Here is a 26,807-nt window from a genome sequence, read left to right as displayed (position 1 = left end):
AGGTGAGAATTTTGATCTGATGATGACAAAGAAACCAATGGCTAGCAATCATACCCATTCAATATTTATGAACGTTTCACACTGGATTGATTTAATAGCCCTGTCGGGCGGTACGAGTTCATTCCAAGAGCTCTCTCGAGTTAAAAAAAAATCAAACTCATGGTAAGCACGGAGAATGAACGTAGCGGGTACGTCGGAGCTCAGGTACGTCTCTTAGCGGCTCGTAACAATAACTGGCAGGTACTCGGGAAGACTTGCTAACGACAGGTAAGCACGGGAAGACTCGTGAAGATTTTTCAACATGTTGAAAAATGTCCATGAGAGCCCCGAGTACCGACGAGTGGCCATTACCGTAAATCTCCGAGTTCTAATCAGGGCAAACTCGGGAGAGCTCTTGGAATGAACTTGTACCGTGGGACAGGGCTTTAAGTAAGCAGAGCATTTTGTAATTGAGATATGCTAAAGCAGGTTGCATTAGGGAAGGAAAGGAGAATTCATGTAAAGTAAAGAAGAAATAAAGGAAATGTTCATTAAAATAGAAAACAATCTTCACAGATGTCAAGCATCTGAAATAAAGGCAGATAAAGTTGGAAATACACAAAAGGTCAGGCAGCATCTGTGGAAAGAAACTGCTAAAGTTTCTTATTCCAATAATTTCTATTCAATACTTGTCAGGTTAACTTGTGCAGAATTCTCCCTTTTGCTTTATTTTATTAAATAGTGAAGTGATGCAATATATCCATTTTCTAATCTAAAAGAATGGTCCCATCTCCTCCCCTCAGATAAAAACAGAGGATGACTTTAAATATTGCCCACGTTGACATTGATCAATGTTTTATTTCAAAGATTAATTATAACATCATAGACTTATACAGGTGCACAACCTTTTATCCGGAGTTCCGGAAACCGAAAAGCTCCGAAAATCGGACATTTTTTCCAGGATGTCGTCTGCACACCAAAGTTCGCGTTTGGCGCCAAACTTGACCCGAAACGACCCACGGTCAACCCAGGTCTGTACTACTGTAGCGGCTGCCTCCTCCCCGGAGACCGGGGAGACACTTAAACATCTGTAAATCATTGCTTAAATGTTAGTCAGTTAGTTTAGAGAGCTTTTATGTGAAGTGGGGGGGGGAGGTGAAGGGGGAAACTTTAATTCTTAGTCCCCTACCTGGTCGGAGAGGCAGGGAGCGGGCAATGCCTTACCGGGTTGCCGTGCAGTAAGCTCCGGAGCGCTGTGGCCGCCGACTCCCAACATCGCGGAGCTGGGGCTGCGGGCGTCCGGCCGCGGGCGGCGTCGGTTGTAGCTCCGACCCCGGCAACTCTACCCCAGGCTGCGCGGCGCTCCAACTCCTGCGCCGCCCGCGACCGGATGCCCGCAGCCCCAGCTCCGCGATGTTGGGAGTCGGCGGCCACAGCGCTCCGGAGCTTACCGCACGGCGACCCGGTAAGGCATTGCCCGCTACCCGCTGGTATCCCAGCGCTGTGGCCGCCGACTCCCAACATCGTGGAGCTGGGGCTCCGGGCGGGCGGCGCTGGATTTGGAGCGCCGCGCAGCCAGGGGTAGAGTTGCCGGGGTCGGAGCTCCAACCGGCTCCGCCCGCGGCCGGACGCCTGCAGCCCCAGCTCTGTGATGTTGGGAGTCGGCAGCCACAGCTCTCCGGAACTTACTGCACGGCGACCCGGCAAGGCATTGCCCACTCCCCGCCTCTCCGACCAGGTAGGGGACTAAGAATTAAAGTTTCCCCCTTCACCCCCCCCACCCCACCACATAAAATCCCTCCAAACTAACTGACTAACATTTAAGCAATGATTTACAAAGATTCCCCGGTCTCCGGGGAGGAGGCAGCCGCTCCAGACTTTTCAAGCCGCCCGCGCTACCTACCTAATCTACGCTAAAAATCTTCCATTCCGAAATCCGAAAAATTCCGAAATCCGAGAAGTGTCTGGTCCCAAGGCTTTCGGATAAAAGGTTGTGCACCTGTAGTATCACTGAACATTTCAGATCTTTTAAAGCTCTGCAATATTAACCTTCTGATCTTGGAAACATATCACACTTTAGTCCCATAATATTCTTCACTACCAAATATTTGTTTATATTAATTGCAGTTGGTTGCATTTTCCAAAGCAATATTGTTTTATTAGGATGCAGAACTTGGTATCCTCTTGGGTGACCCTTCAGAATAACAGGTCAAACCAAAATCTTAATCCTGTTTCTCTTTTTCTCTCTTTACATCTGCTGCCAGACCTGCTGAGTATTCCCAGTATTATTTCATTTCAGATTTCCAGGATCCTCAGTATTTTATTTTTACTTCCCTCTTCATCTTATACAAATAATAACGCAAAGTACTCAATGTCTGCCATTTCGTTATTGTTTTTTTTTTAAATGCCGCCACCATGTTTTCAATGGGTCTACATTGCTATTGATCAAACTTTTATTCCAAAGATGAATTATACCATTATAGTTTTAGTATTTCAGAACAAGGCCATTTGGTGCATTGTCTTATTAAGGTGTACTGATTGTGATGCCCCAAATAAATTTATTTTAACATTGCATTTTTGTAGTTCTCATCAACTATTGATCAAATTTTATTGCTTATTCTATCACTCCTCCCCACAAGATGTGTGTTAGTATTGTCTTTTTCCATGCTTTTATACAGCTTTGTTATCATCAACTTCCTGTCATTAATAGGTTTTATTTTTTTAAGTAGTACTCTTACACCTTAGAAAGTACAAACAAGTTTTGTATTACATTCATTTGTGTTGAGCACACTGCACTTATCATCAGATTTATGACTCCATTGAGGCCAGTTTGTCGCTTAATATATGGTTAAATCTTCTTAAAATAACTGACTTTGTCCCTCACAAACATTAGTAGTCAGTCACCATCAAGTGGCCTTTTGATCTTGATTTTCAAAAGGTTTTCAAGAAGGACTCGTGCAGGAGTTGGTTAACAAAGTTAGCGCACCGTTGGTGTTATTCCCTGGCATGGACTGAGATTTGCATTATATAAACAGAATGAAGTGAATAGTCGGGTACTGCAGGAGATGGTTCTTGAGACCAATCTGTTCATTATCTACATTTATGCGTTAGCTGAGGGGACACTAATGTCACGTTTAGTTTAGAGATAGAGATAGAGCATGGAAACATACCCTTCAGCCCATTAAGCATGCCAATCATCAAATTACATGTTCACACTAGTTCCCTATTACCCCATTTTCTTATCCACTCCCCATACCGTAGCGGGAAATTTGACTGAGACCAATTAACCTACAAACCCACAAATCTTTAAGATGTAGGAGGAAACCAGAGTACCCAGTGGAAACCCATGCAACCACAGGGAGAATGTACAAACTCCACACAGACAGCACCCAAGGTCAAGATTGAACCCAGGTCTCCGGCAGTGAGACAGTGTCTCTACCAGCTGTGCCACTGTGCTGCCCTATTTTCAAGTTTACTGACAATGCAAAAACAGCCAGCATTATGAGTAGGAAGGTGGATGATTAAAAAAACCTCAAGGAAATAAATACAAGCTAAACAAGAATTTGCCAGATGGAACATAATTTGGAGAAATTTGAGTTAATCCACTTTAGGGTAGAAGACAGAAAAGCAGAGCGTTTTAAATGGTGACTGGCAGATCGTTGATGTTCGAGTCTGGTATGCTTGTACACTGGAAACTAGCGTCCAGGTGCCGCAAGTTGGAGAAATTATATATTGGCTTAGATTGTAGGATTTGAATAGAGGAGTAAAAAGAAGTTTCATTGCAATTACATAGAATATTGGTAAAATTGCACCCAGTGTATTCTATACAGTTGCGGTTTCATTTTCACAGAGGGAATGCTACAGGACATTCAAAATATTCACAAGACTGATTCAGGGAATGGGGAGGGAGGGGGGGGGGGGCTGCCACAAGGAGAGATTGGGGATATATGGTCTGTATTTTCTAGAGTTTAGAAGAATGATGTGATCCAATTAGTTGAAAAAAACCTTACACAGCTTAACTGGGTGGGTGCAAAGAGCAAGGTTCCCCCAGCTGAGAAGTTTAAAATCTGGGGGCTGCAGTCTCAGATAAATTCAGTACATTTAAAACAGATTGAAACATTTGCAGATACAAAGGTAATACAAGGATTTGGGGGATAGTGCAGGAAAATGGAGGTCGAAATTCAACCATGACCCTGAAGAATGGCAAAGGGCCATTTCAGTCCCCAATTCTTGCATCCGATGCTCACACTGATAGAATTAGCTAAAGTCACCACTGCTTCTCCCAAGATGTGCCCTGGGCAGCACAGTGGCATAGCAGTAGACCTGCTGCCTTACAGCGCCAGAGACCCAGGTTCGATCCTGACTACAGGTGCTGTCGGTACAGAGTTTGTACGTTTTCCCTGTGACTGCATGGGTTTTCTCCTGATGCTCCTGCTTCCTCCCACATTCCAAAGCCATGCAAGATTGTAGGTTAATTGGCTTTGGCAAAATTGTAAACTGTCCCTAGTGTATAGGATAGTGTTAGTGTACAGGGTGTTCGCTGAGCTGGTCGGCGCTGACTCGGTGAGCCGAAAGCTTGTTTGCACATTGTATCTTTAAACTACCCCCTTATAGCACAGAAGTGCCTTTATCCATAATAAAGATGGCCCTTCCTTCATTTATGATGTTAAAGCCTTTGGGAACATCTTATTCTTTTTTACTGGGATTATAATCCCAACTGTAGGGCCTAGTGCTGTCTATAATGGAATGATTTTTCTTTCCATCCCAGACCACACCCCAAGTAAAAAAAGAAAAGAATTGCTAATTATCAAGGCAATTTATCTTAGCTGTTAGTAGAGCTAAAGCAGCTGGTCCATCAATGGATATTGTATCCACACTGGTTTCACAGTGGGTCAGAGGCCTGCAGAAGAGTAGTATCCACACTGGTATCACAGTGGGTCATTAGCCTGCAGAAGAGCAGTGCAAGATAAGAGTTTGGTACCACCACTGCAAAAGAGTTTGGCACCACACTACCATCACTCTTTCATTGCCTTAACACACCTTGCATATTAGCCTTACTAAGCATATCTAAGCAGTTGCAAAGAAAGGATGCAAATTGATTTGCAGTTCCAATATTAATGTACCGATTGCACTCTGAGCTTTAACACACGGAAGAGTACAGCACAGCAAAAGGCCCTTCGGGCCATGATGTCTGTGCCGAACATGAAGCCAAGATAAACTAATTTGCTTCATCTGCATAAGATCCATATCCCTTCATTCGCTGCATATCCAAGTTGCTGTCTAAAAACCTCTTAACACAATGAAAACTCTGAAAATACTAGCAGGTGCGAATGAATTAGCTCTTACTAAATATTTAATAGAACCACACTCTGTCCTTTTTTTTTGAAACACTTACCTCTCTAACCTTGGTCTCAGGACACTCCGATTGCAAGGTGAGTGTGGCTCCCTCAATATTCCTGGGCATTGGTGTGGATCCAGGATTTATGGTGAACTGAATCTGATCAGGAGAAATGGTGTGATGCACATAACCCTGTGCCATTCCATCAGGATCCGATATCAGGTAAAAGTTATCCTCGCTATTCTCTGATAAAAAAGTCACCAAGTTGTTATTGTTGCCTCCTTCTTCATCATCTTCTTCCTCATCGTCTAAGCCAATGGGGTCTTGTTCTATTAAGACAGTTGTCTGATCATAAACAGTCCCAGAGGAAGAGGACAGAAGTCCATTTTTTACAGAAAAGCCCATCTTTTCTTCCCTAGTCATCTCCTCTTCATCATCTTCTGTTTCATAGTATGCAACATTGTTATTCTCAGACACAAGTTCATCCTTTTCTGGGTCATTGTCACCCATGTTGTATTCTCGATTATACCAGAATGGTGGAATTTTCTGAATGGTCATGAAACAGAGAGAGCTGTTAATGCAGGGATAAAAACATGGCTAAATAGTTTCCTTCAAGTGCAATAAATATATTTACATAGCATAATTCACAACTTCAAGATGCCCAATAACATTTTACAGTAAATGCACTGCCATTGGATAGAAAATATATTTAATTTGTTCTGCTTGATTTGGGAAGTTAACAGTAACGCAAGATCATTTCAAACAATGTAGTCCAGAATAATGCACACTTGTTTAGGAGCAGTACTGATCATCAGAATACCAGCATCATTTTGCATTATTTACCCATTCCTAGTCCTAGAACAAAATGCTTTACTTCCATTATTGCTTCTGCACCAAGCATTAAACACTATATGGCCAATAATCTATCAATTACACCCAGGCTGGTAGAATTTTACACACATTTGATTCGTTATTTACAAAACATCAAATGCAACCACTTGCCACAGAACAAATTTTGAGCCAAGCTGAACATTTTAGACAGAATCATTAACACTTAAATAGACTCCATAGACCCTGCTTGGTGCGATCAAAATCAATAGTTTATCTTCACCTGATAAATAGATTTTTTAAATTGCCAAAGGAAAGGCAAACATTTAAAAAATTATATTACTAGAATGTCTGTAGATCAGTCTATAACATAAAAGAGAGCCAAATGAAAATTGAATGAAAGTTGAAGTTTAAAGTAAATTGACAAGCAGTGTTAGTCTGCTTTATGTAGATATAAGAGCATCAGATTCTTTTTTCATTACTCGTTCTCAGGATAGAGGTAAGCACTGGCAAAACTAGTATTGAATGCATATTCCCAGATGCCCCAGCAGCTATAATGGGCCACTTGAACAGCTGCAGTCACTACCTCGTTGTAATAGTTTGATATATCTAGACAGAGCTTCCGGGACAACTATGGGTGGCAGTTGACCATTGTAATTCCAATCTCCCAGAATGGTAGTCATAATCCAGACAGAAAGGGCATCATTCCAAAGGGCATTCATTCATGGAGTTTAAGAATCTGTTATTCTTATTGCTACATATACTGATTTCAACTTAAAAAACAGCAAAAAATTTTAACTAACTACTAGACGACCAATATGTTAATCCAAGATGAACGTGGATGAACTGTGTGGTTCAACTGCAGGTCTTGGTATATTGGAAGAATAAGAGCAAAGCAATCAGTGGCTTGGGACGGAAAAAAATAAATCTATGCCAGATCTCTGCAACTTTTTATCTATAAACCTAGCTCCCTTCCTTCAACTGATGCATTTCTCAATCGCTTCAGGCAACAACTGGAAATTCTGTCATTAACCATTCAGATTCCATAATAATCAATTCCCAACTTAACTCTCCATTTCTCAAAGCTCTCCCAAAAACCCTTTTTGCCCAAAGTCACCCATGATGTCATTTTGCTAAATATCCAAGATCAAAGATAACCATGCAAAATGCAAGTAGGAGATGGTGTGCAAGGAGACATTTTGCAAGTCAGTGTTTAGTGTAAGATCACTAATCCTGGCAGTCACCAACCCATATATCAAACGAGTCACCAGGAGACGAGTCCCTTCGCCATAGCTTAGAAATTCAAGTTTAAACTCATTTTCTCCCCAGCCTCTCTAATTTATATTCCCGACTCAGTTGCTCTGGCATGAAATCCATTCCAACCGATAGGATGGACACAGGGATAAAGTTGAGCCTCATTGCAGTGACGGGGAGGAGATCAGTAGAGTAGTTGGAAGTTAAAGCAGGGAGGTAGGGGAAAGGAGAATTAAAGAGTTGGAGAGTAAAGGAGAACAAGACTCAGTTAATTCGGTGCCCGTTGGAAAGAGGGAGAGTAGGAATATGAGCAACTTGGGCAGCGGTGCCACTGCCTCACAGCACCACAGACCCGGGTTCAACCCTGATCTCGGGTACTGTCTGTGTAGAGTTTGCACGTTCCTCCTGTGACCGTGTGGGTTTCCTCCGGGTGCTGCGGGTTGCTCTCACATCCCAAAGACGTGCCTCTGCAAATTGCCCCGAGTGTGTTGGGAGTGGGTGAGAAAGTGGAATAATATGGAACTAGTGATAGCGGGTAGTCGGCGCGGATTCGGCGGGCCGAAGGGCCTGTTTCTATGCTGTATCTCTAACTGCACTCCCCGTTACTCGGCCGGAGAGTGGCGAGGCCGGGACGGGCCCCCGTCACCCGGGTAGCGGCGGACGCAGTGACAGCCCGGGTCCGGCGCGACCCCCCCGCCATCCGCCCGAGGCCGCTCACCTGTCACGGGAGACAGACCTCGCTTCCCACCATGTTTAAACCCAAGCCTGTCTCCCGGGTGCTCCTGACCGAGCCGTCCGTCCGTCCCTCCCCCAGCTGGGCTTTACCTGCGCTGTCAGCCTGACCCAGACCCGCCGCTCCTCCAGCAGCCGCCGCCATGGTCCGCCAGCCCCGCGGCATGCTGGGTGCACCAGCCCGCCACACCCCCACAACCCCAATCCGCAAACAACTACACCATTATTTTTTTCTCTTTCAACCACTCGTTCTTTTCTGCAGTGATAACGTTGCCAGCCGCACAATCTGCGGTTTTTGCGGGTGGGGATTGTAAAATGGTTTGACCCGGTTGCCCAGCAACGGGCGCCCGCGGGCTGAAGCCGGCGTCTTCGGCTGGCCCGTGTCACGTGCAGGGGGGGGGGGGGGGGGGAGCGTGAGGCGGCTCCACGCTGAGGGTGGAGCTTTCCAGAACAGTCACCACCGACCACCATCATACTCCTTCAAAGCTCCATAGATGCTGCTGCACCCGCTGAGTTTCCCCAGCAATTTTGTGTACCTACCATCATACTCCTCCTCAGCGGCAGCCGCACCGAGGGGACGGGTTACATGGAATAAGCGCCGCCTACTCGCCAGAGGGAGCGACAGCGGCAGTGAGCGGAGGCCGCCTCTGTCGACCCACAGTGGCACCTGAGGTAGGGTCGTCTCAGGCCAGCGCGGTCCAGGGTCGTCTCAGGCCAGCACCCCTTCCCCACCCGCTAAACTAAACTGATAGTCCGGTACTACCAAAGTCCCGAGGCAGAAATGAACATAATTTTATTTTATTATGCCGAGAGAAAACAATAACATTTTGTCCATGGGTCTCGACCCGAAACGAATTAGGGCATTCGGCCCATCAAGTCTACTCCGCCATTCAATCATAGCTGGTCTATCGCTTCCTCCTAACCCCATTCTCCTGCCTTCTCCCCATAACCTCTGACACCTGTACTAATCATTTTTCGGAAATGATACCTGACCTGCTGAGTTACTCCAGCGTGTTGTGTCCTCATCTTGTAACTAACGCCTTCTAATCCAGGCAGCATTCCGGTAAACCGCTTCTGCCCCACTCCAAACACATCATTCCTGTAATAGAGCGTCCATCGTTACTTCCTGACTCTTATATTCAATGCCCCAACCAATGAAGACAAGTAAACCACACAACGTCTTTACCACTCTATCTACCAGTGTTGCCACTTTCAGGGAACTGCACTTAAACCCAAAGATCTCTCTGTATAATCAATGCTGTTGAGGCTTTAGCTATTATCTATATACTTTCCCTTTGCATTCAACCTTCCAAAGTGTTCATTTTCCCCTCCTTTCTTTCACTCCTCTTCTCATAATGATTTCTCATGGGACCATTCAGCACAAATGGACATATAAACTAGCTTTGACTAGAATCAAGAGTGTTTTATTGTCATATGTCCCAGATAGAACAATGAAATTCTTGCTTGCAGCAGCGCAACAGAATATGTAAAATAGTACACCATGTAATAAACGAGAGAAAAAAAAGTTCAGTGTGTGTACATATACACATGCTCACAAATGCGTATAGATCACATATATAGCCAGCGATTCTTTAAATGTTTTACTTGTATTTCCTGTGAAATTAGCAGTTTCCTTTCTGTACTTCTAGTCACTTGAAGCCAAGAGTCATTCCACTCTTTCCTGCCTGAGACTTCAGTCATTCAAAATAATTCAGCCTGAAGAAGGGTCCTGACTTGAAACGTCACCTATCCATGTTCTCCAGAGATGCTGCCTTACCTGAAAAGGCTACACAATTTTGTGTCTTTTTTTGTAAACCAGCATCTGCAGTTCATTGTATCCACATTCAAAATTACTTGCAAAATGACAGTTACTCCTTGATATCACAATCATCAAATGTCATATCCAAGGTAGTATCACATTGCTGCATCCTGATTTACATTGCTTTATTGTTTGTAATCATGCTGTTATTCTAATCAAAAGCTCATTCGTGTCAGGTTCATAATTTTAATGTAAAAGCTCAAAAATAAAGGTCATATATCTCAAACCAGCTTTGATTGTTGGAGTGACCTTGTGGGATTATTCTTTGCAATAACCAGTCCAGCTTTCTTTTCTGGCTCATCCAAGATACCTGGCTGTGATGCCTTGAAAAAACACAACATGAGAACATGTTTTTTAAGAACCCAGAGATCATTTCAGCTTATTTTAATGGTTCAATGGTTGTATGCACTGCACAGTGAATTCTTTTTTTGCACAGTTCAACTTTACAAAAGTCCAAAGTCCGGTCTATGTGCTCGATGTACTGGAGCGGCTCCCAATCCAGGTAAGCCTCAGGCCGCTGTAGGGTCTCCTCCATCCCTCTTGACTGGCTCAGCCTGCGAACTGACGCCCCTCTCCTCGCCCAACCGCCACTGTTTCCCGGGGGCTCCTTCTGCAGCCGACTTTGGGCGCTGGAAGCAATACCCCGATCCCTCTCTGACCGAACCATTCCTCGTGTCCGTTGTTGCCCGCAGCTCCCTCCTCCTCGACTCTTGGGTCTTTGGAGCCTTCTTTGCAATGGCAAACCAGGCCTGCCGTGGGCGGCCCGTCGGGTCTTCCCTTGCGGCGGTCCTTCTCATGGAGATGGAAGAAATAGTTTTAACTTTCAGCCTGTGCATCTTGATGGCCCTAGGAAACTTCCAAACATGCTAGAAGGTAGACAAAAATGCTGAAGAAGGGTCTCGACCCGAAACGTCACCTATTCCTTCGCTCCATAGATGCTGCCTCACCAGCTGTGTTTCTCCACCATTTTTGTCTACCTTTGATTGTTCCAGCATCTGCAGTTCTTTCTTAAACAACTCTTAGATATTTGATGCTCAGTCACTTGTAGGTTAGCACTGCCAAAGCCAAAATACAAGTTATAATGACATTACGGAAACTTCAGTTGTGAAAGCAGCCAATGCGTTGATCAAAGAGGTGAGTTTTGGCGAATCATACAAGCACGGAAACAGGCCCTGCGACCTAACTTGTCCACGCCGACCACATTTACACTAGTCCCAGCTGCCGCTGTTTGGCAAATATCCGGCTGTGTACCCATCCAAATGTCTTTGAAATGTTGCTATATTATCTGCCTCAACGACCTCTGACAGCTCATTCCTTATACCCACCAGCCTCTGTGAAAAAGCTGCCCTTCTGGTTCCTATTCAATCTTTTCTTTTTCACCTTAAACATATGTCTGCTGGTTCTTGATTACCCTGAGTAAAAGAGTGTGCATTCACCCTATCTGTTTTCCTCATAATTTTATATATTAACATATGATCACCTATTAGGCTCCTGCACTCCTAAGGAATAAAGTCCGAGCCGGCCCAATCTATCCCTATCTTTGGCGAAAAGCAGTAATTTGGCTTCAGTGGCCCAAAGCTATTAAGGGGAAGGAATCAATTGTTCTCCTGTTCAGTTAATCTGAAGTTTCATCTGGTACTTCAGACAGATGAACTCCAGGGAATTCTCATATACTCCTGTTAACTGTCATCGCCAAAACATTTTTAATTTAGAAGAAGCACTGAAAGTGTTTGACTACATGTGGTATTAAGGCACCCTGTGGTGGTCAAGCAGTCATATCACACGCAAACAAATATGATTGTTTGAAGTTAATTACCGCAACAGGAGTACCTTGGAAATTGGCCTAAACACAATCATCTTCATTTACTTTAGCAATACTGTCCTAGCCTGCCCAACGTCTGATTATAGCTCAGGTCCTCAAATCCTCTGCACTGTCTCCATCTTAACAACATGCTTCCTTTAGCAGGATGACCAAAACTGAGCTCAATACACCAAATGGGCCCTCACCGACGTCATGTACAACTGTAACATAACATCCCAACCTCTATTTTCAGCACCCTGACTGATGAAGGCCAATGTAGCAAAAGCCTTCCTGACCACCATATCTACCTGTGACAGCACTTTTAGGGAACTATGTACCTCGCTCCCTAGATCCCTCTGCTCTAGAACACTCCCTACGGCCCTGCCATTTAGTGTGAAGGCCCTGCCCTGGTTTCATTTCTCAAAATACAACACTGTGTTACTAAACATGCCTTGTAGATTCTCATCCAAATTGTTAATATAAATCATAAACACAACGTGCTCAGCACTGATCCCTCCGGGACATCACAGGAGAAGCTTGACAAGGAGAAACGTGAACTAGAGAGCTCGAGAGATGGCATGCCAGAGCCATGAGGGGACAAAATATTGGTAGCACTGGTAAAGTGAATGTAATTGGAGATGGAGGAAAGGCCGAGTGGAAAGGAAAGTTGTGTAAAAAGAGCAGGCCCGGAGGAGTTTGTAGTGATGGTCATGAAAAGAGCTGGACTATAATCTAGTGTTGATCAGAAAATGCAGCAGTGACAGACAAATACGTCTTGGAATGAGTTTGGATGTGAGAATTATGCTTTGAATGAGTGCAATTGATGTCCGGGCAGCCAGGGTTATGTAGAATACTGAAGACTGCAGACAACAAAGGGATAGGCAATAGCTTCAGCAGCAGATGGTCTGAGGCATGAGCAGAGATTAGTAGGGAAATGCCTTTCGTTTTTTTTTTTGTCATTTCAATTTCAAATGCAAAGTACAGTTGAATTACGTTTACAAAGAAAAGCTGCTTAGAGAAAAAAAAACATGATTTCATCATAGAAGTTCACTTCATGCTTACAGCCCATTTCCTTCAAGGAAATACAAAGAGGTATGGTCAAGAAATAAGCTGAATCAGCTAATATTTGCTGAGAAGCAGTGATTTGGCTTCAGCGGCCTAAAGCTATCAAGGGGAAGAAACCAAGTCTCCTATTACATTAATCTGCAGTCTCATCTGGTCGCTCAGACAGACGAACTCCAGGGAGTTTTCCTATACTCCTGTCAGCACCAAAAGGTATTTTAAATTAGAATAAGGACTGAAAGTATTTGATAATGTAGCATCAAGGCATTGTGACAAAACTGAAGTCAGTGGGTATACAGTCCAGAGGTTGGAATCATATATCATGCAGAGGAACATGGTTGTTGTTGGTACAAGTTAGTTAGTACTGCAGGTGTTCCTCGTACAGTGTCCAAAACACAGTCATCTTCAGTTACATTATCAATGACCTTCCTTCACCATTAAGTCAGAAGTGAACTTGTCTGTTGATAAGTGTAAAATATTCAATTATTTTTGCAACACCTCAAAAGTAAAATTCTCGAGTAAGCTTGTGGCAAAATCCAGAAGACATTCACGCATGGGGTGATTAATGGCAAATTAAATACCTGCCACAAAAATGGCTGGCAATGACCATCTCCAAAATCCTCGAAGATACCAATGACCAGCATTTGAGCTAAAGCTTCCACAACTTTATTTACTGTATCAGCAAGAGCAGGGCAGAGACAAGTGTTTAACCTTTGATATCCCAAAACTCGCACTGACTACAGTGTGATAAAATACTCCCCCACCTGCCTTGGGTGCTTGCAGCTACAGTAACACTCAAGCAGTTTAACACCATGCAGGGCAAAGATTAGTGCTTTGCAATGGGAAATAGGTGAATTAGACAGTACCCTAGCTTATGATAGAACCGTTCAGAAGCCTGATAACAAAAGAGAAGAAGCTGTTCCTGAGTCTGATGGTGCGCGCTTTTAAACTTCTGTCTCTCCTGCCTGATGGGAGTGAGTCAAAGAAGGAATGACCGGGGTTGGGACAAATCCTTGACTATGTTAGCTGCTTTTCTGAGGCTGCGTGAAGTGCAGATGTAGTTAATGGTGACAAGTCTGATCTGTGTGATGGACTGGGTTACATTTACATCTCTGCAATTTCTTACGATCTTGGACAGAGCTGTTCCCGAATCAAGCTGTGAGTCATTGGAGACATGCCACATCTCGTCAGACTTCGAAGGAAGTAGAGGCATTGGTGTGCCTTCTAGGCTATCCCATCAATGTTGTTGGTCCATGACAGATTATTGGAATGGAATGGAATACAGTGAAATTCTTTGTATGCATACCCAATGCATACAAATAGCCCTGTTAAAGTTACAAAGCACTCCGGCTCTTCCTTTTGTTCTCCCCCTCCACCACAGTGGTTTCCCCATGCCGGGTCTCCATTGTCCTTTGTTCTCCCCCCCCCCCCCTTCCCTCACGGCAGTCCCCTCACACCATGTCCTCCATTGTTCTTCCCCTCCCCCCCCCCCACGGTGGTTCTTACGCTCTCATCGACCATGGGTTGAGCCGCAAGGCATCGCCACCGCCGCCAAGGCCCCATCATCGCGAAGCTTCATTGCGATGGTAATATTAATGCCCATGAACTCTCAACCATTTCCACTTCGGCACAATTTATGCTGATATAGGGGCATGTACTCCACCAAGCTTCCTGAAGTCTCGAACTAACTTCTTTGTCTTGCTGACATTGAGTGAGAGGTTGTTGGCCTGAGACAATTGTACAAAGCTCTCCTTCTTGCACTCTGACTCGTCATTGTTTGTAATCCAGCCCACCACAGTGGTGTTATCTGCAAAATCGTAGATGGAGTTACAGCTGAATTTGACCCCATTGCCATGAGTGTATAGGGAGTATAGTCAGGAATTGAGAACACACTCTTGCAGGGTACTGGTGTTGAGAATTATTGTGGAGGAGGTGTTGTCAGCATTCTGTTTACCTTCTTGATTGTTGCTGTGCAACTGTTCCTTTTAAATGTTGTCTGTCGTCAATGAAAGAACACTGCATGGTTCAAAACTGTTTATTTATCCTATCGCGTTTCATTCACCTTAGTAATATCTGATTACAAAGCTTGATGATAATTTTAATCCTGTCTGTTTTGTGGAATATAGAAACATAGTGTTAAAACTTGCTGGGCTTCTGCCTCAGCAAAGCCACCATAACCATGGTTCTGCATATCAGATGCTGTTCTGAACAGGCATCACTGCAATTTACACACAATTGATAGTGTAGCAGTGAGAAGATACTGTCGGAGCCTTTCAGCCCACCTGGTCCATGCCGACCAAGGTCTTAGGCAAAGTTGTTGCCAAATCAAGTTATGATGTATCCGGACGGGATACATTCTACAGTGCAACAGGAGAGTTGTTGGAGACATGCCGAACCTCCCTTGGAGTCCCTTGTAGGCTAGAGTCAAGGATGCACACTGACGCCTTTACTTTCTCAGCTTCAATATGCTTGGCATAGGTCAGATGGTTGGTAATGTTTACGCCTAGGAACTTGAAGCTCTGTGCCATCTCCACCATCGATGCATGTACACCACCTTGCTTCCTTAAGTTAATAACGAGTTTGGTGAACTTTTGTAACTTTGTTGGCACCAGAACCATGGCGACACTTATGTACTGCCTAGGTGAGGTCTGCTGTGATTTTACCGGGTTATATGTAAAACAAAGTATTATCGAATAGTTATTTTATCTTGCTGACATTGAGAGAGAAGTTGTTGTTTGGACACCATGTTACTAAGCTCTCTATCTCCTTCCTGTAGCTTGTTTTGTCATTGTTTGAGATCTAGCCCCCTACAATGCAAACTTGCATCTGCAAACTTGTAAAAAATTTAGAAATTTTCCAAAAAGGGATTCGAAGACTTATTTTCTGTCTGATTACTGATTGGGGATGGGTGGAGCTAATGTGCTGATGACTGATTGACGTGATGATAGGATGGTTGTCTGTCTTTGCCTCAGACCTCTCCATCCCCTCTGCCAACACACCCCTTCCATTTAACAACACATACTGTAAGGTTCACTTCACTGCCTGGCATCTGAAGACATCAAATGTGATTTTATTGGAGAAAGGATGTGTTTGTTCTCTGCCTGGTGTCACCAGAGAGTTGAGATTGTTTGTAATTTTGCAGAGGCACTCTTCAGGGATTTTTACATTTAGCAGCAACATAAGCAGAAATATATATTTGGAACATTCTAGACAAAAAACAGGGCAATCAGCTCCTGTGAAATAATGAATATATTTGTTATCAACAAAACATGAGGAGCTTTTGTAAAAATGTGGAGAAACAAAACTGAATTCACAATTCATGAAGAAAGGATTTCAGTACACTTGAGATATCAGGGTATGAACAAAGTAAGATTGGGTTCAATCTTGCAAAGGAATGTTATATGCATGAAGACTTGGTCATAGCTTTGGCATTTCATAAAATGTGAAATGGAAGAATTTGCCTTGAAGGAATTTTTATTGTCACATTCTTTAACAATAAAGTAAATTCAGCTGGTACACAAAAATGCTGGAGAAACTCAGCGGGTGCAGCAGCATCTATGGAGCGAAGGAAATAGGCAACGTTTCGGGCCAAAACCCTTCTTCAGACTATTCAGCTGTTAGTGTTGCTGTGGTTGTCAGTAACCAAATCAAGTTTAAAAAACAACCTTTTGGGAGGCTGAAAAAAACAGTTGTGCTGATAACATTGGTGTCGTCAGCACAACTGATGGCCAGTCCCACACACTGTTAAGACCAGTGCAATGGGTGTTTCACCAGAGAGAAACACATAACGTGGTTCAGGGTGGCAGTGCATAATTTAGGTATGTTACAATATTTACCTTCAGCGGCGTTGCAATTCTGCCACTGGCCGTGTGCGCGATTTTGGCGCGTTTGAGGGGGGTGCTGGGTTAAAATGTGGGTTTTTTTCCGACCTGGTCCTGGATTATATTTGTTGGAGTGCAAGATGTTGCTAAAGAAACGTTCCGACGGCCGTTCTGTGTGTTTAAAAAAAAAAATTCGCCCGACAAGTTAATCGCTGGAGTGATTTTAAAATCAGCTTCTGAAGCCGTCAATGCCGACAACGGGGACGGATTTTATGTAGGGGACAGGTAAAAGAAAGTAGTTTATTTTTATGTATAAAAGTGTTTCTTAAGATGCATTTAATTCACATTTTAAGTTGCGAAACGGTGATGTTTTTCCCCGAAGAACCGGCAGTGTATTTGCTGCTGATATGGGGACTAAAATCACTGCAACCTCAATGTTCCAAATGGTCCCGTTCCAGAAAATCCCACAGGCAAGTTGATTTAAATGGCCATTAATTTACAGGTATTAAACATTAAATTCCTTCCATTTGGCCTATAAACCCATGACAATGAGATTTAAAAATTGTTATATTGTGAATCATTGTGTGAATGTTATTTGGACACTTAGACTATTTAAAAATGTTAATCTATTCTTAAGAAATGGATAGATGTTTAGATTAGCTACAATTGGATAACTAACTAATTATATGCTTTAATTTCAAGTCATCTAAGTAAGATTGTTTCATATTTGTTTCAGAATGCTTCAATCTATAATAACTATAAAATCCAGCGGCGACAAAAAAAATGTTGCGGCACATGAAAAAACACCGCGCGTCATACGTCATCACGCCGCGTATTTTTCGGTTACCTGATACGTCAGTCAATGATACCGGCAGTCACTGAAAAAATCGCCAAGTGGGACAGGCCCTTAACAAAGGGGAAGGAAGTGCCAGGTATTCTGAGATGTAGGAACAAACAACTTACAATTATATTTTGTTAGGAAATTATGTCTCGAGGGACTAAATTCATGTTAACAAGGCGGATGGAAATTGGCTAAGGGATAGAAAGCAGAGTTGTGTTGGTGACTTTTTTTTTTGGACGACGGAAGTATGCAGTCTGTTCCCTAGTGTATCAGAACCGCTGTTCCTTTTGACATGTATTATTGACTTGACCTCGAGTTAACAGCCATCGTTTGGATTTGTCACAGACTGTGAGAATACAAATATATAAGAGAATTGAGCAAATATATTGGTAGGGGGGTGGAATCCAATGTAGGGCTGAGGCAGGTTGGGAGTCGGTATGGAAGGTGATGAAAGAAATTTCAGTGGACAGGAGCAAGGCAGGGAGGGAGGAAGTACTATATGAAGGAACTGCAGATGTTGGTTTAAACCAATGATAGACACAAAATGCTGGAGGAACTCAGCGGGTCAGGCAGCATCTCTGGATAGGAATAGGTAACGTTTCGGGTTGAGATCCTTCTTCAGCCCTTCTTCTGAAGAAGGGTCTCGACCCGAAAGGTCTCCCATTCCTTCTATCCAGAGATGCTGCCTGGCCCGCTGAGTTACTCCAGCATTTTGTGTCTAGCGAGGAAGTACTGTTGGATTGAATTGCATTTATTTTAATGCAACATGTCTGACAGGCAAGGCGGATGAAGTCATGGTGTGGATAGGTACGTGTGATTGGGATGCTGCAGCCAGTCTGGATACCTGGCTGAGAGAGAGAGACAGGATTGGCAGCTTAATGTTCCAGGGCACAGGGGTGAGGGTAAAAGTGGAGGGAGAGTTGCTTTATTGATTGTCACAGGCATAGTCCAAGATGACATTACTGACGGTTCGTCTAGTGAGTCTATTTAAGTGGAGCTGAAAAATAAAAAGGGGATGATCACCTTGTTTGGAGTGTACAATAACCTCCTAAATCAGGTATCGGCAACCAACGGCCCACGGACTGTAACCCAAAATCATCCGGCCCGCAGGCGTAACACAAAACACACACAACACTTATCCGAGAGTAGTTCTCACACACACACAGCCAATTCCATATCACAACACCTGTCGACTCGCTCTCTCTCTCTCCGTCTCTACCCTTCCATCCTCCCGACCACTTGGAGTGAAAGTGCCGCCCCCCCTCCTCCCCCCTCCGGGTGCCGTGCGGCATGTGTGAAACTGAAGCGGGCTGAGAGTGGCTTCGGCGAGGCGGTTGCTGGAGCGGTTTCCTCGGGAGCCCAGCGGCGGGCGGGCTGGAGGAAAGCGAAGCATCAGAGGAGTCGGTGAGGAATTCCGCTTCGTCCACAGTGTTGCACTTTAGTTTTAGTTTGACGGGGGATAATTGGTGTTCATGGGTGGGCTTTTTGGGACCAGTGACCACTGTTCTATTAGCGTTAAAATAATTTGGGATAAAGACAGGGCGGGCCCGCAAGTTAAAATTATGAATTGGGGCAAGGCCAATTTTGATGGTATAAGACAGGAACTTGCTAAAGTTAATCGGAGCAGGTTGTTTGCGGGCAAAGTAACGTTCCGAAAGTGGGATGCTTTTAAAAGGGTGATGACGAGTTCAGGCCATGCAGTTAGGGTGAAGGGCAAGGTAGGTGGGAGAAAGGAAGCCTGAATAACAAAATAAATTGAGGCTCTGGTCAGGGAAAAGGAGGCATGGATCAGGCATGGGCAGCTGGGATCAAGTTTATCCTTGGAGAAGTTTTGGAAATTGAGAAGCATATAAAAGAAGGAAATCAGGAGGCGAAAAAGCGGGCAGGAGATAGTTCTGCCAGATAATATTAAGGAAAATCCTAAGATATTTTATGTACATTAAGAGAAAGAGGGTAACTAGAGAGAGAATAGGGCCTTTCAAAGCGGCCATCTGTGTGTGCAACTGTCGGGGATGGGCAGGTCCGCAATAAGTATTTCGCCTCTGTTTTTACCACAGAGAAAGATATGAAACCTGGGAAGCTTAGGTAAGTTCATGGAGATGTCTTGAGGACAATCCACATTACAGTCAAGCAAGTGCTGGATGTCCCATGGTGTACAAAGGCATATAAATCTCCTGGGACTGATCAGATATATCCGAGGACATTGGTGTGTGGCGTCAGTCATTACACCAGATCAGCAATGACTACACTCGTAGTAAGGTGAACTATCACAATAGGCTTTATTTCCAATGTCAAACAATATTGTCTATTGGTCCAGGTCTACTCAAGGGCACAGTCCCTCATCGTCAGTGAGGAGGCACAGGCAACTTGGTATTCATCCCAACATCTTCCCCTGACCTCAAGAGGAAGTGCGGACTGTCTTAAGGTTTGTTTGGGTGGCTCAGTCTTCCCTGAGCCTGGAAAAACAGAAACACAGTTAACAAGTGATCTTCTACCCTCTCTCCTTTTGCTATCCTCCTTTCTCCTTCGACATCTGGCTGGAACCACTGGGTTGACAAGTGGTAGGGCTGACGAGGTTTCCAGTGAATTGGTCAAATAACTATTAATTGGACCCAGCTGTATCTCATTTCCCCATGGCCCCAGTTTACTCCAGAGTACTTGTGTTATCCAGCAGTCAGTCATTGTTTGTGGTGCTGATTGAAGTCTTCCTCTGGTCTGTGTACCAGTGATGTGGATCGGAGAGGCCCTAAGGGAAGATGTGATGTTGCAGTGGCCAGAGAAGAAATTGCAGGGTCCCTGGCTGAGATATATGTCATCATTAGATACAGAAGACTGGAGGGAGGCTAATGTTGTGCCTCTTTCTTAGAAGGTCTGCAAGGAATAGCCTGGAAACTATAGACCAATGAGCCTAACATCTGTGATAGCTAAGTTATGAGAGAGGATTCTGAGGGATAAGATGTTCTTAGACGGGCTGATTAGGGATAGTAAGCAGAGTGTTATACGTGGGAGGTTGTGTCACAAACCTGTGAGTTTTTTTGAAGAAGTAAGCCAAAAAGGTTGACATGGGCAAAGCTGTAAACGTTGCCTATGTGGACTTCAGCAAGGTATTTGATAAGGGTTTGATAAGCTATATGAAATTTAACAGAGAAATGTGAAGTATACATTTTTTAATAAAAAACTTGGTTAGATCATTTTTGGAGATAGTACAACAATTGGAAAAAACTAAATAAAAATCAAATAGCTGCTTTATAAATTAACACATGGCATACAGAAGCAAAGATGTTGTGTTAAATCTTTATAAAATATTATGTTCGACACATTCACAGTAGTATGTTTATTTGTGGAAACAACACTTCAGAAAAGATGGCAATTTCCAAAGAGAGGATGTATAAGGGAGTAAGTGGAGTCGCATCTGATCTCCAGGACTTCTTTTACACAGAGCTACTGGAAAATGGTTAAGGTTAAAGTGAAATTTGCTAATCATGCTCAAAATCAAGAAGGATCTTTATGGAGCAAATAAGAAACTGATTCCAGAGGCAAATGCTTGTAACTGCAGCACAGAAACTTAAGGCAACAGAGGTATTATGGGAGAAAAGAGGAGTTTTTTAAGATAGTGATCTGGAAATACACTGTCTGCGAGGTGGTAGCAGGTGGTTCATCAGTAACTTTCAATAGAGAAGTGCATAAATATTGAAGGGTTAGAAATGATGGGGCCCTGAGGAGAGAGCAGATAACTGAAACTAATTGTGAATCGTATTAAGAAATGCACCTTTTGGTGCTGCATCATTCTTCGAGCCACTGAACCTTCTAAACACTCATTTTTCAACAATGTGAGCACAACTACACAATTATTTTCAGAATTCTGAATTAATCAAAATAAATTCAGAAATTCCTGAGTGATACACTCATCCACGGAACATAGAAAATTGCTTTTCAGGATGGACTTGCATCATCATAGTTGACATCAAGCACAGTGAATTACAAACATGAACGCACATTTACTTACCAAGTAGAGATTCTAGCCCAAGCTTCCAGATAACCCTTGGTTCCTGACAAAGTTGGGAGCAGTGGATCCACTTGGATATCCCAAATGGTATTCGGGAAGCCAATCTCTCATATGGCCTTTGAATGTTAACAGAGAGTGTCAAGTCAAATAGAGTTTATTGTTGTATCAACAAGTGTGGTGAGGTGCAGATACAATTAATATCTTGTTGCTGCAGCATCACAGGCATAAAGTTGTTGAACGGACTTCAGGAAATGTTGAAGGGTTTTAACAGCCCTAAGTACCTAGGATCATGGGGCTTGTTTAATCAGAGCTATGTGATTGAAAATTCATTTCATCTGGAGTAAATTGTGCCAGGTTAAATCATGTGATGTTACTTTTGTCCCTGTGCCAGGGACAAGTGATGATGTGATTTCTGTGCAAGCCTCCTTGTGGGTCATTCCAGTGTCACCTGGACCACATTGTCCATTTGAGAAGCTATTGACAAGTGAAATACCCACCTCAATTCCCATGCCCCTCCCAAAACAACTGTTGCTCTATTCTCCCAGCCTCTCTCAATCTTCAACCTACCCTAACACTGTGATCACTCCTTCCTTTTTCCAGGCTGCTCATTTCTGGCACACCTCCTCTATTCCTCTCATGCACATCTTGACGTTATCATCTATCAATTATTCCTCTCTCCATTTAATCATGCCAGCGTTCCCAATTTTGCCACTGCATTTGTTAGTGCAAATGTGTGGCGTGCCCAATAACTTGAGCCTATGTCCCAAGTAAAATTTGATGCAACGGAACATGCAAGTTGTCCATTTATATCTACATCTTTCCAGTGAATCTTGTCAGATACCTTTGAAGTTGGCAATGGGTTTTCCAGAACAAATATTGTTCATTTAGCCCAAAGAAGCCTCCTCCTACCCTTCTTTATGTAACCCAACCTAATATCCTACTAATCCTGTCTCCCTCATGACTTTACTAAGTCTTCCCAAATCTGAACATTCTGTGCCAGCTCCTCCTTGTGATACCAAGTTTTACATTCTCAGCCCAGGTAAAGCAGTTTTGTTGAACTCTTTTATTGGCTTATTACTGATATATTAGTTTACTCAAAAATGAAAATATCTTCACAAAAGTTAGAAAAAAATAACCTTATGGTCATATAATGAATTTTATATCCTCTGTTAAATCATTTTTTTCATCCAGTCTGAACGGTCCCGACCCAAAACGTCAACTGAAGAAGAGTCCTGACCCAAAACATCATCTGTCCATTCCCTCTACAGATGCTGCCTGACCCACTGAATTCCTCTGGCACTTTGTGTTTTGCTCAAGATTTCAGCACCTGCAGTTGCTTATATCTTGCTTTACTTCATGATTGGCGACTTTACCATAGGCTGTCTGTATCATGAGCTCTAGAAATCTTTTCCTGAACATCTTAACCCTCAGATTTTAAGATGCCCCTTAAAAATCATGCTTTTGATCACTCATTCCAATTTCACTTTTTGTTCAGTTTAACAGTTAGATACAAACACCAATATTATTTCATATCGTGCCCCATATGCAAGTTTATATACACAGCAAAGAGTCCTGTGAAGATCTATGATCATTTAAACACCATTTAAAATGTGCAATATTCTTGTTCCGAGCTGATCAGAAATAATAGGGCATTCAAGATGCAGTTTGTATCAATACAATTGGTACAAGTACGGCCATGTCTAGACTTGGGAGTCCCCCTGCTGGCCATTCATGTGCCTGCTCTTGGTGGATGGATGCACGAAAACAATCTGAATGTTGACTCAATGTTTGTCAATATGTAATTAAAAAGAATGACAAAAAAGTCTACTTAAAAATATAAATTAAAAGCATTAAACAGGAAAGTAATTAAAAATAATTCACAGTCCAGTTCCCACTGAATCAGCGAGGTTTTGGATCTTGTGCCACATTTAACTCGCACAGAATCCAAGAAACGATGATGTACCAGAATCCTGCGACATTTTGAACAGGGTCTCGTGCTCAGTGACAGATTTGGTCATCCCTCCTGAAACCTATTCTCTGAAACTCTGACTGCTGGACGCTGCAGCAAAGATTTACCATGGAGCTGACAGTCTGCTGTGAAAATGAAAGATCTAGTATCATAAAAAGTCTCTCAATTAAATGACAGGTGAACGAAGGGAGATGAGGGGACTGCATGGAAATAAAAAAAATTGTTTGCAGTAAAAACTGGCATTGTTCATATTTGGGAGAAGGGAACAAAAGCGTTTTTTTGCAGCAAAGAACACAGTAGAGTATATTAAATCATGTTTATTTGTATTGTGCACTGACAATTTGTATGATTTGAACATTAACAAAGATCTTCACCAATGTATAAATATTTTTAAATTAAATTCCGTACATATGAACGCAACAGTTTACATCATATCATGGACTGTTTTGGTTCATTGTCCAATGTTATAGAGCACTATCTCATGTACAATCACCCATTTGCTATAAACCATCCTGATTTTCAGCAGTTGGCTAAACAAAAATCTCTGTAAGCAATATTAGGAAAAATAGTGTTCCTCTCTAACAATTTTGTTGCTGAAGTGTCTTTCAAGAATTTAGTTTATGCTCAGTCTTTAATGGCATGCTTTAATCACCAGCTTCACTCCCTCAAACTTGGAGAGTGGGTGATATGATTTCTCCTACAAAATGCAGAGGTTTGCTTTGAAGATGAAATACTGTGCTACTGTACACCATCAATGGGATCTCATGACCCAGATACTCTGCCATTACTGGAAGCAGTGTTGGAATGCCCTGTAAATCCTCATTCAACATCTCTAAACTGCAGGTTTATTTTTCATACATGTATCACTTTAAAAAAGCTATGTCCTGCATTGACAAGGCTGAGATACATATTGTGTAGGAAGGTACTGCAGATGCTGCCTACACCAAAGATAAGACACAAAATGCTGGCGAAACTCAGCGGGACAGGCAGCATCTCTGGAGAGAAGGAATGGGTGATGTTTTGGGTCGAGACCCTTCTTGCGATATATATTAACATACTCTATCTGGTCCAAGATTGTATGCCAAAGATTGGGATCAATCATGCCAGTTGTTATGTGAATGAATTTACGCATTACATTGACGGGGTGTAGAGACACAGAAACATGCCAGATAGGCCAAGAATGTTTTCATGTAAACCTCATTTCATGCAAGGTTTCTTTTTTTTTCCCATTATTTCCACAATGTTTTACTTCACTTTCTGCACCTCAAGATAACTATTTATGTTATTATGCAGTAATATATCAATACTCTCTGTAGCTCATTTGAAAGCCACCATATATACATATTTTTCTGGTTCATCCAAGATGTTGATAACAGGTCTGACAATGAAACATTGCTTTATTAACATGGAGACATTACATTAATTCAATATTAACAATTATTGATCTGGACAGGTCACATTACATTAAGTTGAAAATTCTCACCCTTTTCAAATCACATGTCCCTATCTGTAATCTCCCAAAGTCCCTCAAACGTCCCAAGTATCTGTGCTCCTCCAATTCTTGTCACTTGATTTTAATTACTCAACCAATACCTGGCAATCCTTTGGGTGCAATGGGTCTAAAGCTCTGCTTTGAAGGGTCTAAATAACTGCTTTCCTAAAACTCTCAACCTCTCTTTCTTCAAAATGCTCTACAGCCTCTTTGATCAAATATCTCCTCCTTGTTGTTCTTGTGTCAAATAATGTTTAGTGAATGATTTGAGGAATGCAGCAATGGGCCATGTATGCATGATATTATTAGCAACAGAATGTTTCATTACAATTTCTAAGACAATGACAGCTATGGTTAACAGATGTAGGTCACATTCCAGCGTGCCACAATTACAATGCATTTATTGTGATATTGAAAGTATTAATGAAAGGTACAAATGAATACTGGGATTGATTAGGTTTAACTTCTTAATTTCAAAGAAAGAAAAAGCCCATAAAATTATTGGGAACTGACTTTAACAACAGAAAAATAAAAGAAGCACTTGTAAAGGCATAATGTTAAGATTAGAGGAAGTGAGACTATGGTTAGTGCTGGGAGAAAGTGAGGTGGAGTGCTGGCAAATTGGAGGCAGGGTCGGGAGATAGCCCTGTGATTAATGCATAAAACTGTTAAAACTGTCAAAGATGGTCAGTAGGACAAAGAAAGATTAGTGGTATTTCACAAACATGAAATGTAACTTAAAAAATCATCAAACATTTCAATAAGCAGGGAGCTGCCAGTGGGTTACAATTATAAAAGATAAATAGTCTTTGTGTCCTAATGGAATTATCTATTAGATGTGAAGCTAAACATTAATTCTGCAATAACATTTGGTTAAACAGTGATGAAACAACCTTTTAATTGTTTTTAAAACACAAACTCAGCAGGTCACACAGTGTGAGAACATGGATGGGTAACGTCGGGACCTTTCTTCAGACTGATTCTAGGTGGGGGGGTGTGAAGAGAGGTGGGGGCAGGACAAATTCAGGCAAGAAAAAGGTGGATAAAGGTGAGAGGGGTTGATTGGGAAAAGGTGGATAAAGGCCAGAGATGAAAAGGAGATAAAAGACTGAGAAAAGACGTGGTGTGGAAAGTGAGACCAGAGGAAGCAATATGGGTGGAAGGGACACAAAAGAAGGGAAAGTGTGAAGGGGGGCAGAAGCAATGGGGAAAGAAAAAAGAGGGGGAAGATTTGGTTAATTACCTAATATTGAAGAATTCAATGTTCATACCATTGGGTTGTAAGCTACCCAAGTGGAATATGAGGTGCTGTTCCTCCTGTTTGCTTGTGGCTTCACTCTGGAAAAGGAGGAGGTCCAGGACAGCAACTCCAATATGGGAAGGGAAGTTAAAATGGTTAGAAATGGGGTGATTCAGTAGGCCTTGGCGGACCAATTTCAAGTGCTCGGTGAAATGGTTCCTAGTCCTTGCCAATGCAAAGGATGCCAAATCGAGATCACCAAAACATGTCTACTGTTTAATTTATGTTGAATTTTAATCATAGAAAAATGTTTTAGGACATTTTATTTCAGTACAATCAGAAATAATTGGACACTGAATTGATAAAGAAGGTGGTAGAAGAGGTGCCCAAATGCTTTGTTAAAGACGGAGATTTTAATAAAGGGCTTGTCCCACTTTCACGACCTAATTCACGACCTCTGCCAAGTTTGCCCTTGACTCATACTCGCAGCATGGTCGTCATGAGGTCGTAGGTACTCGTGGCATCAAGTAAGTCGGGCGTGTTTTCTAGCCTGATGAAAAATGTCCACGAGTAAAAAAGGTCGTGAATTAGGTCGTGAAAGTGGGACAGGCCCTTAAGACAGACA

The 26,807-nt window shown here is 42.7% G+C and overlaps 1 protein-coding gene and 1 long non-coding RNA gene across 4 annotated transcripts in view; one reads left to right on the top strand and one right to left on the bottom strand.

Annotated features, from left to right (window-relative positions):
* The window catches only part of mtf1 (metal regulatory transcription factor 1), a 52,068-nt gene extending 43,565 nt beyond the window's left edge, over positions 1-8,503 (bottom strand). Inside the window, exons 1-2 of one of the 3 annotated variants that reach the window (XM_033045472.1) lie at positions 8,225-8,503; positions 5,375-5,863 (exon numbers count right to left, since the gene is read on the bottom strand). In XM_033045472.1, coding sequence (XP_032901363.1) covers positions 5,375-5,827 — 453 coding nt within the window. In that variant the 5' untranslated portion in view covers positions 5,828-5,863; positions 8,225-8,503. Of the gene's footprint in view, positions 1-5,374; positions 5,914-8,224 lie in introns of those variants that run through there. The other 2 variants (XM_033045471.1, XM_033045470.1) reach the window with 2 other exon arrangements.
* Positions 8,504-8,671: 168 nt separating this feature from the next.
* LOC116988250 lies at positions 8,672-10,181 on the top strand. Its single transcript, XR_004415897.1, has 2 exons — positions 8,672-8,803; positions 9,781-10,181. It is a non-coding gene; the product is annotated as an uncharacterized LOC116988250 (long non-coding RNA).
* The last annotated feature ends 16,626 nt before the right edge of the window (positions 10,182-26,807 follow it).

This window comes from Amblyraja radiata, chromosome 27, assembly GCF_010909765.2.
Source record: "Amblyraja radiata isolate CabotCenter1 chromosome 27, sAmbRad1.1.pri, whole genome shotgun sequence".
Taxonomy (NCBI): Eukaryota; Metazoa; Chordata; class Chondrichthyes; order Rajiformes; family Rajidae; genus Amblyraja; species Amblyraja radiata.
Note: the sequence above shows the minus strand (reverse complement) of the source record. Positions and strands in the feature narration are given on the sequence as shown.